Source organism: Xiphophorus hellerii, chromosome 11, assembly GCF_003331165.1.
Source record: "Xiphophorus hellerii strain 12219 chromosome 11, Xiphophorus_hellerii-4.1, whole genome shotgun sequence".
NCBI classification, from domain to species: Eukaryota; Metazoa; Chordata; class Actinopteri; order Cyprinodontiformes; family Poeciliidae; genus Xiphophorus; species Xiphophorus hellerii.
This window is the reverse complement of record NC_045682.1, coordinates 7,700,401-7,713,130: the sequence shown is the minus strand read 5'-3', so window position 1 is coordinate 7,713,130 and position 12,730 is coordinate 7,700,401. Positions and strand designations below refer to the sequence as shown.

The 12,730-nt window shown below is 45.6% G+C and overlaps 2 protein-coding genes across 3 annotated transcripts; both read right to left on the bottom strand.

Moving 5' to 3' along the window:
- Positions 1 to 401: 401 nt before the first annotated feature.
- Positions 402 to 5,508, bottom strand: ndufa2 (NADH:ubiquinone oxidoreductase subunit A2). Its single transcript, XM_032576199.1, has 3 exons — positions 5,191 to 5,508; positions 649 to 755; positions 402 to 573 (listed from the first exon to the last, which is right to left on the bottom strand). The coding sequence occupies exons 1-3, from the start codon at positions 5,292 to 5,294 to the stop codon at positions 482 to 484; spliced, it is 303 nt and encodes a 100-aa protein (XP_032432090.1). The 5' UTR covers positions 5,295 to 5,508; the 3' UTR covers positions 402 to 481.
- A 1,297-nt stretch (positions 5,509 to 6,805) lies between these two features.
- On the bottom strand, positions 6,806 to 12,710 carry LOC116728255 (A disintegrin and metalloproteinase with thrombospondin motifs 2-like). 2 transcript variants are annotated; one of them, XM_032576196.1, is made up of 11 exons: positions 11,920 to 12,710; positions 11,516 to 11,639; positions 10,445 to 10,525; positions 10,210 to 10,373; positions 9,964 to 10,123; positions 9,761 to 9,893; positions 9,464 to 9,674; positions 8,982 to 9,111; positions 8,836 to 8,910; positions 8,203 to 8,530; positions 6,806 to 7,662 (listed from the first exon to the last, which is right to left on the bottom strand). In XM_032576196.1, exons 1-11 carry the CDS (start codon positions 12,109 to 12,111, stop codon positions 7,017 to 7,019), a joined length of 2,244 nt encoding a protein of 747 aa, XP_032432087.1. In that variant the 5' UTR covers positions 12,112 to 12,710; the 3' UTR covers positions 6,806 to 7,016. The 2 variants fall into 2 exon arrangements, with proteins under 2 accessions (XP_032432087.1, XP_032432088.1); XM_032576197.1 differs by having other exon boundaries at positions 11,925 to 12,045.
- Between the last annotated feature and the right edge of the window lie 20 nt (positions 12,711 to 12,730).

Sequence of the window (12,730 nt, the reverse complement as noted above, 5' to 3'; positions counted from 1 at the left end):
TTTTGTTCTACCTTATGAATCTCTGGATGAGTTTTAGTATAAAATCTATAAAGTGCGGAGTGAAGCTGTCGGTCTCATTCACACAGATGGAGGTCTGCTGTGAATCATCCAGGGCTCTCCTGACGTTCAACATTTTTTATTTTCACTCAGACATTAAAATCTGACTTAGAGAAATCACAAGACATTTTTTCTTATTTGGGTTATTTATGAATAAACTGAAGAGCTTACAGGATTTTATTTATACAATCTTTGAAATTAGATGCTGTAAAATTTCATGCTTTTTATGTTTAAAATGTTTTATGAAATCATAAAGAGTGAATCTGAGATGTTCTGGTTCTGACCCGTTCATCATGAACCAATCTGGACCACTCCTCCCAATCCTCCCAGTAAACACGCAGCTGTGGAGTCAAGAGTCTTTATTCATATCAACACATTTACAGAGAAAATAGAGAAAGTAGAGCTGGCTCAGAGGGGGCGGGGCTTAATGTTTGGACTGGGCCAGAGTCTGCAGGGTGGCGGCCACCTGCTCAGCTGACATGTTATCCACAGAGACGCTCCTCTCCTTCCCAAAATCTGAGCACAAACACATCAGGCCAGGTTGAGCTTAATGCAGCGGAGTGAGACCTCCGCAGATCCTCGCCTACTCACCGTATCTGGCCCAGAGCCGGGCCTGGACTCCAGAACATTCCCGGATCAGGATGGGAAGGTCTGGGTTGGCCTTCTTCAGGGCCACGTACTTCTGCTCCACAAAGTTCCTGAAACACCAAACACAATCATCATGGGGCGCCGTGGCAACCAGGGGGTCCGTAACCAGGTGATAACCAGGTAATGTAAGGTAAGGTAATATTATTTAGCACATTTTCAGCAACAAGGCAGTTCAAAGTGCTTTACGTGAATTAGAAGGAAATACAAACAAAATAACAAACCAAAGGAAAGAGCTAACTAAATGTTCCTGTTCTGGAAGTTGGTTTTCTGGATTCTAAGTTTGTTCCAATTCCTTTTCTGGGTTGCAAGATAATTATAAGTATTCCATAATTTATAATTTATAAGCTAGAAAGAGTTTCCATGGAAAAACTAATAGGAATTTCTCTGCATAATAATCTAATAAACTAGACAGACAAACAGGGCAAGAACCAACACATCAGGGAAAGACAGTACAAGTAGCAACATTCAAGACATGGCCAGCAAAGGCAGTGATGTCAGGGAAATGTATCTGTAACAATGTAATGTGTGTGCAGTTTGACCATGAATTTTGTGCAGCCTGCTCTCCCTTGCAAAAAACAGTTTCTGATAAGGTGGTATTATCTCAGAGCAAGTCCTTGAGTCCTGCCATATGACTCCACGGTTGTCACTCAGAAGGGGAGAGGAGATTGGAAAGAGCAGCTTGTTTAGATAAACTCCAGGAGATTTGAGATAGTCAGCCAGCCAAGGCCACAGGGAGCTAGATTCAGAATAAACTATTGTCTTTAGATCGGGCAGAATTAAAATTTCCATCTGCCCTAAAGTCTCAACCGGTACATCTCTCATCTCCAATCATCCAAATTAGCGTGGTCGTCCCATCGGGCCGAAACTAGCAACTTCTCCAAGATGGATTCCAGGCCGCTAGTGAGTTTTAGCATCTAAAGCTTGCCTGCGAAAGAATCGCGTCTCTGTCCCACAGCATGTCAGTCTGAGTGTTCACTGGTTCGGATCAGTCCATCACAAATTTATTGATGTGCCAATATCCGCCAACTCCAAACAGCAGAAATCCTGTTATCATGAATCCAAATAAATCCAGGATGAATCCATTAGGGTGTGTCCCTATAGGACAAGTGGGCTCTCCTCTGCTCAGTCTTCTAGATAACTAGGTGAAGACCAAATGATAACTACATAATAACTAGATAACCAACTAACCAGGAATTAACCAGATAATAACCAGCTGATAACTAGATAATTTCTAGATAAAAAAAAAAAATTCACATGGTAATAGCCATGTGAATTTCCCTCAGTTTATGGGTTATTATTATTATTCATTCATAGGTAATAATAGCAGTGCTGGTCAAAAAATTTGATTATCATGAAAAAGTTAAATCAGTAATTCCTTTCAAAATGTGAAAATTCTATATTATATTCATTCTTTACACACAGAAAAAAGAAAAAAAAGATTTTTTTCTTTTAATGTTGATGATTAAATGATTAAAACTCACGACTAATGAAAACTCCAAATTCAGTACCTCAGAAAATGTTAATATTACTTAAGACTAGGCCTGTCACGATAGCAAATTTTGCTGAGCGATTAATTGTCTCAAAAATTATTGCGATAAACGATAATATTGTTTGAAAACCTTTTTACACTGATGTAATGGAAATGACATAATAATGCATGCGATTTCTTGCCAAAGTTAGATACACTTTATTTTCAAAAGAACACTAAACACTGGAACTGATAAACAAAATAAACAAAACAACCAAAAACAAAAATAAAATGGTCTCCATTAACAAAAAACGCACTTGAAAAAAAAAATAAACAACATAAAGTAAAAGTGGAAATAAATACTGCATTCAACCAAAAGACTGCAGATTATGAAGTCTGTATATTATGTTGCCCTTCAGTAATAATTAGATTTAAATAGAGAAGATGGGCACATCGACTACCTGATGCAATAGTTCACACTACATGATTTTTTGCTCCTATTTTTCCCCTTATGACAATCTTAAAATGTTGGTCTTTCTAAGATTGTGTGGTGTGTTACGGTAGATCGTTGTTGCTGCTCCGATCTAAATCAGGGATTTTCCCCGACTGGGAGCTTTAACACAACCTGTTGAATGTGACAGGTAGCCAATCAGAAAGCGCCGATTCTCCTCCGCACTTTCTGAGGGGAAATTACGGAGGGGAATCCCAAACAGCTGACACGGCGCAACCCGAAGTCCAGTGAACATTGGAGATGATATGTGGAAACAACATTAATGTTTATTCAACATGCAAAGAATATAGAAATGACAAGAGGAGGAGTTGGAGCGAAATTGCTACCGCAGTTGATAAACCCGGTAACTTTTCAGCTGTTCCTCGTTAACGTGACATAAATAGGTTCTAATGATTTTTATTCAGTCAGGACTTTACGGCTGACACTAGCCACATGCATTGCAGGTAGATTGTAGTAAAGCATTGATTAATACCTGGTTTTAAAATTAGTTCACTGGACTTGTAGCCATTATTTTGTGCCCATTGTTGGACACCACATGGCAGGAACGAACCTGATCGAACCGATATACCTAGGATTTCTGTCGGCTCATGTGTGATCTGTCAGGTTTTGAAAATCGGCCGACAGCTCTAAGATCGTGTAGTGTGCGCTGGGCTTTACACTGAGGAAATGAGGAAGGAGGGTCAGTGGAGAGCACCGGAGTTGAGCCTTTTTTCATTCAGTGTCATTAACAGAAAGAGAAAAAGGCTGGAAGAGACGATAATGCCGATAATTAAAATGACGTCGATAGTTTTAATTTATCGTACGATTAATCGATTTATCGTTTATCGCGACAGGCCTACTTAAGACCAATATTAAAAAAGCATTTTTAGAAATGTTGGCCCACTGAAAGTATGAAGATGAAAAGTATGAACATGTTCAGCACTCAGTACTTAGTTGGGGCTCCTTTTGCCCAGATTACTGCAGCAACAGAGTCGATCAGTCTGTGGCACTACTCAGCTGTTATGAGAGCCCAGGTTGTCCTGATGGTGGCCTTCAGCTCTTCTGAATTGTTGTGTCTGGTGTATCACATCGTCCTCTTCACAATACACCAAAGATTTTCTATGGAGTTAAGGTCAGGAGCGTTTGCTGGCCAATTAAGAACAGGGACACCATGATCGTTAAACCAGGTACTAGTAGCTTTGGCACCGTGTGCAGGTGCCAAGTCATGCTGGAAAATTAAATCTGCATAAAGTTGGTGAGCATCAGGAAGTTCTCTAAAGCTTCCTGGTAGATGACTGCGTTGACTTTTGACCTCAGAAAACACAGTGGACCAACACCAGCAGATGACATGGCACCCAAAACATTACTGACTTTGGAAACTTTCACTGGACCTCAAGCAATTTGGATTCTGCCTCTCCGCTCTTCCTCCAGACCTGTTTGTCTTCAGTCCAGGTGAGACGTTTCTGATGCCGTCTCTGGTTCAGGTTTGACACAAGGAATGAAACAGCTGCAATCCATGTCTATATCTGTGACTGGTGGTTCTTAAAGCACCGACTCCAGCTGCAGTCCACTCTTTGTGAATCTTCTCCACATTTTTAAATGGGTTTGTTTCACAGCCCTCTGCAGGGTGAGGCTATTATGATTGTCCATTTTTTTTCTACCACATCGTTTCCTTCCCTATGAATGTGTTTGAACTCGGAGCTCAGCGGACAGCCAGCCTCTTTAGCAATGACCTTTGTGTCTTGCCTTCTTGTACAAGGCGTCAAAGGTCATCTTTTAGACAACTGTCAGGTCAGATCTACAGGTGTTTGGTGTTAATTAGCTGATTAGAGTGTAGCATCAGGGGTCTTCAATATTTAACCTTTCCGCAATATTAAAATTTTCTGAGATGCTGAATTTGGAGTTTTCATTAGTTGAGTAATGAAACATACTAATTTTACTTTTTACAGGGAATTACTTTGTCATGATATTCTAATTTTTTGACTAGCACCTGTAGATAATAATCAGGTGATAACCAGGTAGACTGATGGTCAGCGATTGGTTTGTTGGAGTCTGAGGAAACCAATTACCCCTAAACACACCACAAGGACAGAGACACCTGGTCCACCTGGTCCAGGTGAGCAGAGGACTACAACCCATTACAGGGTGCGACTCTGGAGCTGCAGTAGTTCTGAACTGGACTCTTCAGCTCAGTGACCCAATCAGCAGAACCGTCGACCCACTAACAGTTGGTCACTCTTCTGGGATTGACAGACCGGGACAGAACCGCCAATAAACTGGACCTCAGTAGAATCTGCTGACCCGGAGAGAACCAGAAAGGTTCTTGTTCCGTTCATTCCGTCTCTGGGCCGCAGAATGCGGTAGGTGAAGACCAACCCTGGTCAACACTGAGAATAATATTCAGAACCAGGGAGAAGGTACCCCCTGTGAGCATCAGTTAGCATTAGCTAGCCTCGGTTAGCAGCAGTTAGCCTCGGTATGAACCGGAGAACCTCCCCGGCCCCGGCCGCCCCGGCTCCCCGCTCACCTGGCCCCCTGGCTGGCTGCTGAGCTTTGGCAGAGGTGGAGGCGGATCTCTCGGAGGTTTTTAGCCAAATTGGAGCTTAGGCTTCTCGCTGCGGCGGCCGCCATCTTGGCTTCTTCTCGTCTGTCAAGGACGAGCTGTGGGTTGTTTCAGCCCCGGGTGAATTCTGACAGGCTCCTCATATGGGCGTGTTTCTCCCTGGGTTTGTCCTGACACAGGATCAGGCTGCGTAAATAAACGCACAACCTTTCACAGGAAGTCAAATTGCAGCATCTTCCCAACTCTGTACAGTTATACCTGACATCAAACTGAAAATATTTAAGCCATTAAAGATAGCAAACTGAAAAGTTGATCACAGATAAACTACTGGCCGCCAGAGGGCGCTCACCTGCTAGTTCTTTATCACAGACAGTGAAGAGAAGTGCACAGCTGTTAAAATTCAGGATTTGTTATGATTAATGGGGAAAAAACAGTGATTCAATAGTTACATCAGTGACTTTTATGATAATTGGAGCATTCTGATTCTTTCTCTATATTGTGTGAAAGTTTTATATCTTACAGTGTTACGGATCATGTTCAGGTTATTATCCAGAGAAGTCATTTAGCAAATTAATATACCAGAATCAGAACTGAGAGAAAATATGGCTGATATCAAATCAGTGAAAAAGTAATAAAAATAAGACCTGAAATATGTGCTGAAGATAGTTATGGTGTTATTTCTTCATCCAGAGAAAAACTGTTCTGATCTATCTGAACAACAAACCATGTTGCCATGTTGTTCTGGATCAGAACCGCACTAACAGACCGGGCTTTCTGATCGGTCAACGCCTTCATGGACCACGTAACCGCTAAGCTAATCAGTTAAACGTGTTGCTTAAAAGTTGCTCACCAGGGGGCGGTGCCTGACCCAGTCAGGACTGGAAAACCAAATCAGAACCGCCTCATTCTGCAGGGCCAGGCTAAGTCCTGGGTATGGTTCTGGTCTGGAAACAGAACCAGAACATGCAGATCCTGGAGCAGCAGGATCTGCATGTTCCCTGGTCCTCCTGCCCTGCCTGCTTTAGGCCTTCCCTGCTTCCTGTCTCAGTTGGTGGCTGATTCACTGACTGGCATCAGGCGGTTCTGGAAGCAGGGACTGATTCTGGATTAGCAGCACTTTCCAGAACCTGCAGGTTGGCTGCCGGAGAACCTGCCCGGGAAACACTTACCATGGCAACACCAGGACCTGAGACGGGACAAGAACCTGGTGATTTGGGTTGAAGTCAGCACCTGCTCCAAGGTCAGAGGTCAGAGCATGAAGCTAAGAGAGTGTTCACTGGTTCGGATCATCCCGCAGGTTAAAGGTCATAACCCTGAACCAGTCTGGCTGCTAGGAAGGATTGAAGGAGAAAAACTCTTCTCTAGAAACAAGATGGCTGCCAGACTGAGACAGGACTCCAACCGCCATTCATACCAAGTTATGATGCAGAACCCCTGGTTCTGGTTGGTTCTGGCCGGGTTTGGTGGGCCCAGAGGCCCGTAAAGGGTTCTGGTTTTCCCGTAAACCTTGGCGGACTCCGGGACACTCAGACGGACTGAGGAGATCCAGATGTTGATGAGTCATGATGACATCAGAAGCTGGAAGAGACTTTGCTTTATTAAGACAGGATTAGTTGGTACAAACAGCATGAGTATAAAACCCAACAGAACCGGAGCGTTCTGCGGCCCGGTTCTGGTCGTTCATGCCTGATAGAGTAACTTTGCTTTAAGCTCAGAGAAACAAAGATGGAGGAGTTTCTGTCAGTTTCTGTTTCTCATTGACTGATATTATTAAGCCCAACAGAACTGGGTCAGTCCCTCCACCTAGCCCTGGTCTGGTTCTGCTGGGCCAGGAGGTTCCGCCTCGCCCTGGTCCGTTCTTCCAGCCTCAGAAGGTTCTGGAGCTGCCTCTCCTTCAGAAGCTGCTGGATGCGCTGGTTCTGAGTCCGTTCGTGGAAAGGCAGCACGCGGGGAACGAAGAGGTTCTGCTGGTTTCTGGTGGTACCGTCCGCTCCAACCACCCGGTACTGGACCTCATCCACCGAGTTCTTCTCCCTGGAGGCCGGTGCCGGCACACCTGGTGCTGTGGCAGTGCGTTCGGAGGTTCTGATTGGTGGCGCTGTCTGGTTCTGATCAACCGTAACCACGGACACCGGGGCGGTTCTCCTGCTCAGCAGATACTCTGGAGTGGTTCCTATCGGCGGTGCTGTCGTAGTTCCAGCTGTGGAGGTAACCGTGGTAACCATGGTAACCGCAGTAATTGCGGCAGCCGTGGTAGCTGGAAAAACAGACGTTTTGTCGACGTACGTCTGAAACTCGTAGTCGTAGTCCACATAGACAAAGTCGGTGCTGCTCTTGCTTGTAGGGGTTGGTGTGCTGGTGACATCACTGATTACATCACCAACCGATGAGGTAGACGAGGTCACCGACATCATCATTTCAGTCAACTCCCAGGAACTAGAAGACAAAGGCACAAATTTCACATCAAAATAGGAATGAGCTCTGAAACATTGGCTTCTCTACTCCATGTAGGTGCAAGACATTTGGTAGAAGTAGCTTGGTATTAGCCGTTTGCTATTAGCCATTTTGTATAGCTGTTTGGTATTAGCTGTTTGATATAGACCGCTGGCTGTTAGCCGTTTGGTATTAGCTGTTTGCTAGGGCTAATACCAAACAGTTGTAGTAGTTGCTCTTTGGTATGAATTGTTTGGTATGGTCTTCTGAGTTTGGTCCAATAAATCCTTTGAACGTTTGAAGAAGAAAAATGTGAGGAAAACAAAATAAATAAATAAAAGTTTGCAGCTAAATTGTTGATTCAGCAGATATGTCATGCAATCATAAAGAAGACAACTGATTCATAACAACCAGAACATTCTGGCTCGTTTCGACTAATTTTGAACCAGTTTGATCTGGTTAGACCTGGTCCGACACGGTCTCAGTGGGTTTTACATCAGTGTGTATTTTATGTCTTAAAACTGTATTTACTACTTTACTGACCTGCTGTTGTTTGCTGGGGAGTCAGTGGGACTCTGGCTGCTGGAGTTGCTGGAGTTGGTGAAGTTGCTGGAATTGATGAAGTTGCTGGATTTGGTGAAGTTGCTGGAGTTGGTGAAGTTGCTGGAATTGATGAAGTTGCTGGAGTTGGTGAAGTTGCTGGAGTTGGTGAAGTTGCTGGAGTTGGTGAAGTTACTGAACCCATCAGAGTTGCTGGCGTTCCTCTCGCTGCAGGACTTGCAGCACATCTGTCTGTATCCAGGGATCGAACAGTACCGACTCAGCGCCTCCATCCGGCAGAAGACAGAGCGGTCGCCACGGCAACGCTGCCCTGCAGACACAGAGGGATCAAGAAAGTTCTGGGAGATCTAAGCAGTCCAAGAAGTTCTACAGAACCGCCGGAACCCTCAAAGATTGGGCAATGCTAATGCCAGTCTGACCCAGTGAGACAGACACCAACAACAATAATCGGTTCTGGTCAGAGAGACGACCCCTCTGCTACATAGGCAACGCTCCAAAGGTCCAGTTGGACGTGGCTGATGGTTCTGACCAGTTTAGTTGTTGGCATAAAGAGGACAAACGAGGAGACGTCAGTCTAACGGGTCAGAAGATGGAGACGGATTAGCGGGTTCTTACTGGGAGATGTCTGTGGAGCCGGGAAGCTGGGGTTGGACCTGGACAGCCAGAGGATGATGGCATTCTTCGGATCTCCTGGGAAGGAAACACACCGTCAACGGTTGATTGGCTGCATCCGAGAGACCTGCTTATTGGTCAAGGCCTACCGTTGCAGGGCGGGGCCTGACAAGGGCGCGCTGCTATTGGCTGCAGATCGCTGCAGTTTCCAGGTGAGCCTTCAGGATTCAAACACGCAACCTGACGGTCCTGAGTCCCGTTTCCACAGGAGGCCGAACACTGTGAACACATTCATGGTAGTTAGACTCTAAACAGACCGCCGGACTGGAACCAGTCACCCGCTGGACCGGAACCAGTGACCCGCTGGCATTCGACCTGTCTGAGGAAACAGGAAGCTAACAGCTATATGAGCTGTAAGAAGGAAGGCCGAGGGTGCATGAACAACTGTTCCACAGAGAAATGTGAACCTTAGTGAAGGGAAGCATGTAAAAATCCGTAACAACATTCAAAGTAAAACCAGAATAAAGGAAGAAACTGGAAGTCTGAAGGAATTTGGTCTCGAGAACAGAAAGGAAGCTTTAAGAGTTTGAGGAGAAACGGGTCAGACGCGGTCCTGTAGCCATGTCCTCACCGCGGTCCAGGGCCCGGTCCTCCAACCAGCGGGGCAGAGGAACCGGTTGCAGGTCTGCTTGGCCTCTGGCCGGTCATCGCCACAGAGCTTGCTGTTCACTGAGCGGCGCTGCTTCCCACTGCTGGACTCCTGCTGGCAGCTCACCCAGCGGCGCTGCCACCCTGTCTGCCCACAGGAGGCGCTGCAGGCCTCCCAGTCCCCAGTCACCCACCTGGTGGAAGAGCCAAATGTTAGCCTGCTGCTGCTGACCAGACGGATTGGTCATGTTGGGTTTCTGTGGTCATCTGCATGAGTTACTGTGGAGATCTGCAGCTCTCGGCATTGCACTTGCGGCTGATGGGTCTGGGCTTGTTGATGTCGGAGCAGTAGACCCTCTCCACCATTTTCCCGTCAGCCTTCCTCCTGCAGCCAAACCGGGTGTACTGCGTCCCTACAACAGACACTGACCTTTAGTCCCAGGAGGGTCACTGTAGACTGGACACCTGCTGGCCAGGACATACCTCCACCGCATTGCTGGGAACAGTGGGACCACTTCTTCAGGGCCCACTCATAGACCACAGCTTCCTCCTGCACCAGGTTGGACTCAAGAGAGGAGCGGATGTAGTCCTGAATGATGTAGCTGTAAGACACCGTTACCTTGGAGTCCAGGTGAGAACGGACCTGAGCAGCAGAGAAAGGAGGAGGTTGGCTCTTCTGGGCCTTTCAGAACCATTGGCGGTATTGCACCGGTCCTTCTTTGGACTGACCATGAGTATGACGCCGTACTTCAGCGGCCCGTCGCTGTGCAGCGCCTCCTGCTCACCAGTCTTGTTGTACTGCCACACCACTCCCTTCTCTATCACCACCTGGCTCTCAGGAATCTCATGTTCATCGTTGAGGAAGAAGTGATCCGTCTCCTGGTTCTTCACGGCTGCAACGTAAAACTAGATCAACTTTGTTCCTGAGTCATCGGCCGACCGAAAGCGTCTTTAGTCCACCTACCCAGGGTGTGAGGGCTCCCCTTAAACTCCTGAATCACCAGATGCCTGGCTCCTTTGGGGATTTCCAGCATCTTCAGGTAACCTACAGTATGGGGCCAATCATCATTCAGACATTCATCAACCTGTTATAACATTACGACCACAGACTCCATCAGCACTCCGAAGGTCTGCTTTGGTTCTGGAGTCCAAGCAGTCAGAACCTGACCATATGAGGAACCTGAAGCCTCAGACTGGTTGGTCCACAACCCGAAGTTTGAAGAATTGAAAACTTTATTTCTAAATTCCAAATTTGTTCAGGATTTAGAAATTCCAAAGTCCTAAACAGTTAAGCTAAAACTAGACAGAAAAACCAAAAGCAGATTAAAAAAATGTTTTTAACTGTCCAGAGTGAAGAAAGAAAGACAGGAAAGAAAGTTTTCAGTTTCATCTGAGGAGGTGGTGATGAGAAACTGCTGAATCATTGGTTAGCTGCTTCTAGCTCCTGCTAGCTGCTACAGGAAAGAAGACAGGAAAGAAAGTTTTCAGTTTCATATGAGGAGGTGGTGATGAGAAACTGCTAAATATCATCAGCATAGCTGAGGCAGGAGATATCATTGGTTAGCTGCTTCTAGCTCCTGCTAGCTGCTATTAGCTGCCATTAGCAGTGGTTATCTGTAGCTAACAGCGCTACACAGACTTGTGACACACATTAGCTGAGTAAGTTCAGATGTAACAATCGCTCCCAGTCACTGGTGGGTCTGAGCCTTACCAGAGGCACCAAGGACCCTGGTCCAGTTAGCGACCTCCACTTCCTGTTATTCCTGCCATACGTAGCAGCAACGTAGCATGTCAGCCTGGTTGATTTACTCCATACCAACATGGAAATTCACATTTTATGTTTGTTTCTTTGCTGTTTTTTTGTGACATTTCAAACATTAGTTTATAAGTTTCATGACAATTGGATGGAACAGCTTGGACAAAGAGAACATCAGACCCATCAGACTGAAGACCCTGACCCCTGACCCAGTCCCCGGGATTTCTCTGATGGAGAAGCTGTGGGTGGTCATAATGTTGTGCCTGATCAGTGAGTCACCTAGCTTCCTGGTGCTGCGGGTGAAGTTCCCCTTAACGATCTTACAGGTGGAGTCGTCTCCCCCACAGACTCCGCACTGATCCTCCCGACGGTCCGAGGCGATCTGGCCGTCGCATCCCACATGCTGCGGGGGGGAGGACATGCAACAATGCTGAGCAATGCAATGCTGCTGAGCGACAAGACCTCAGAAAATAGGAACTAATTCTACAATAAAATGATCAAATTGGTCAATCACAGGGAAAACAACAACTGGCTGAAAGAAAAATAAAATCCTAATTATTCAGGCTCATCTTGGGTCAAGAGTTTTTATTTCCCTCTTTATTCCTCAGTAAGTTAGAAACAAGAGTCAGGAAAAAATAGATCAAGATGTGAGTCAGGCCTGGAAACTGAAGCACAATAAAGACCTCACACTCTCCTCGGACGCAGACGCTGTAGGCATCGTCGTAGGAACACAGCGTCCCATCATGCACCATTCTGTTCATGGACACCACGGCACCCGTCTCCTTGGACTGACAGTACAGACGGCAGCGCTCGTCCTCTGCACACACACACACAGGCTCAGAGAGATTTAAGGTGGAATATCTGAAGATGATCATAAAAATCTTGCAGACACTAAATTATTCTCAGATGATGAAGAGTTAAAGGGAGGAGAGGCTCAGAGTTTCCTTCCAACAACAGATTCCTGTGTGATGACTTTAACATGTGAGAGCACACCCCCACCACACACACCACACACACCACACACGCGCACACACACACACACATCCATGTACTTCTATACAAACTGAGGACTTTGCATTGACTTCCATTCATTTTACTAACTGCATTTGTGCCTAACCAGGACACTACACAATACTAGTTTAGTCCTTACTAACCCTAACCAGAACTTAATCCACTGCTTACCTTTAAAGCTACCTAAGCTAGAAGCTGCAAAAAAAGTGAGGACTGCGAAAATGTCCTCACTTTCCCCACTGACCTCTATTTGTGGGTGAAAGTGTTCCTCTATATGTGTTATATGCAAGAATGTACTCAGCCACGCACATGTATTTATCGCCACATTAGGATAATTCAGACCTCGCTTTGGTCCGAATAAGTTAAATGTATGGTCATAATTTTAATTTATTAATTAAATGAATGGATTTCATAGATTTTAACTTGTTAAAAATTTTAACGGAATTAATTGTTTTTTGTGGGGGGTTTTGTATACAGAAGTTC

What these genes read in the sequence shown, in the direction of transcription:
- ndufa2 (XM_032576199.1), bottom strand. Translation starts at nt 5,294, where the DNA reads ATGGCGGCCGCCGCAGCGAGAAGCCTAAGCTCCAATTTGGCTAAAAAC. An exon ending in GCAGCCAGCCAGGGGGCCAG is followed by an intron (nt 756 to 5,190) that starts GTGAGCGGGGAG and finishes TTGGTGTTTCAG; the next exon opens with GAACTTTGTGGAGCAGAAGT. An exon ending in CCGGCTCTGGGCCAGATACG is followed by an intron (nt 574 to 648) that starts GTGAGTAGGCGA and finishes GTTTGTGCTCAG; the next exon opens with ATTTTGGGAAGGAGAGGAGC.
- LOC116728255 (XM_032576196.1), bottom strand. Translation starts at nt 12,111, where the DNA reads ATGATCATCTTCAGATATTCCACCTTAAATCTCTCTGAGCCTGTGTGT. An exon ending in GAGAGCTGCAGATCTCCACA is followed by an intron (nt 9,675 to 9,760) that starts GTAACTCATGCA and finishes CTCTTCCACCAG; the next exon opens with GTGGGTGACTGGGGACTGGG. An exon ending in GGCTCCACAGACATCTCCCA is followed by an intron (nt 8,531 to 8,835) that starts GTAAGAACCCGC and finishes CTGTGTCTGCAG; the next exon opens with GGCAGCGTTGCCGTGGCGAC.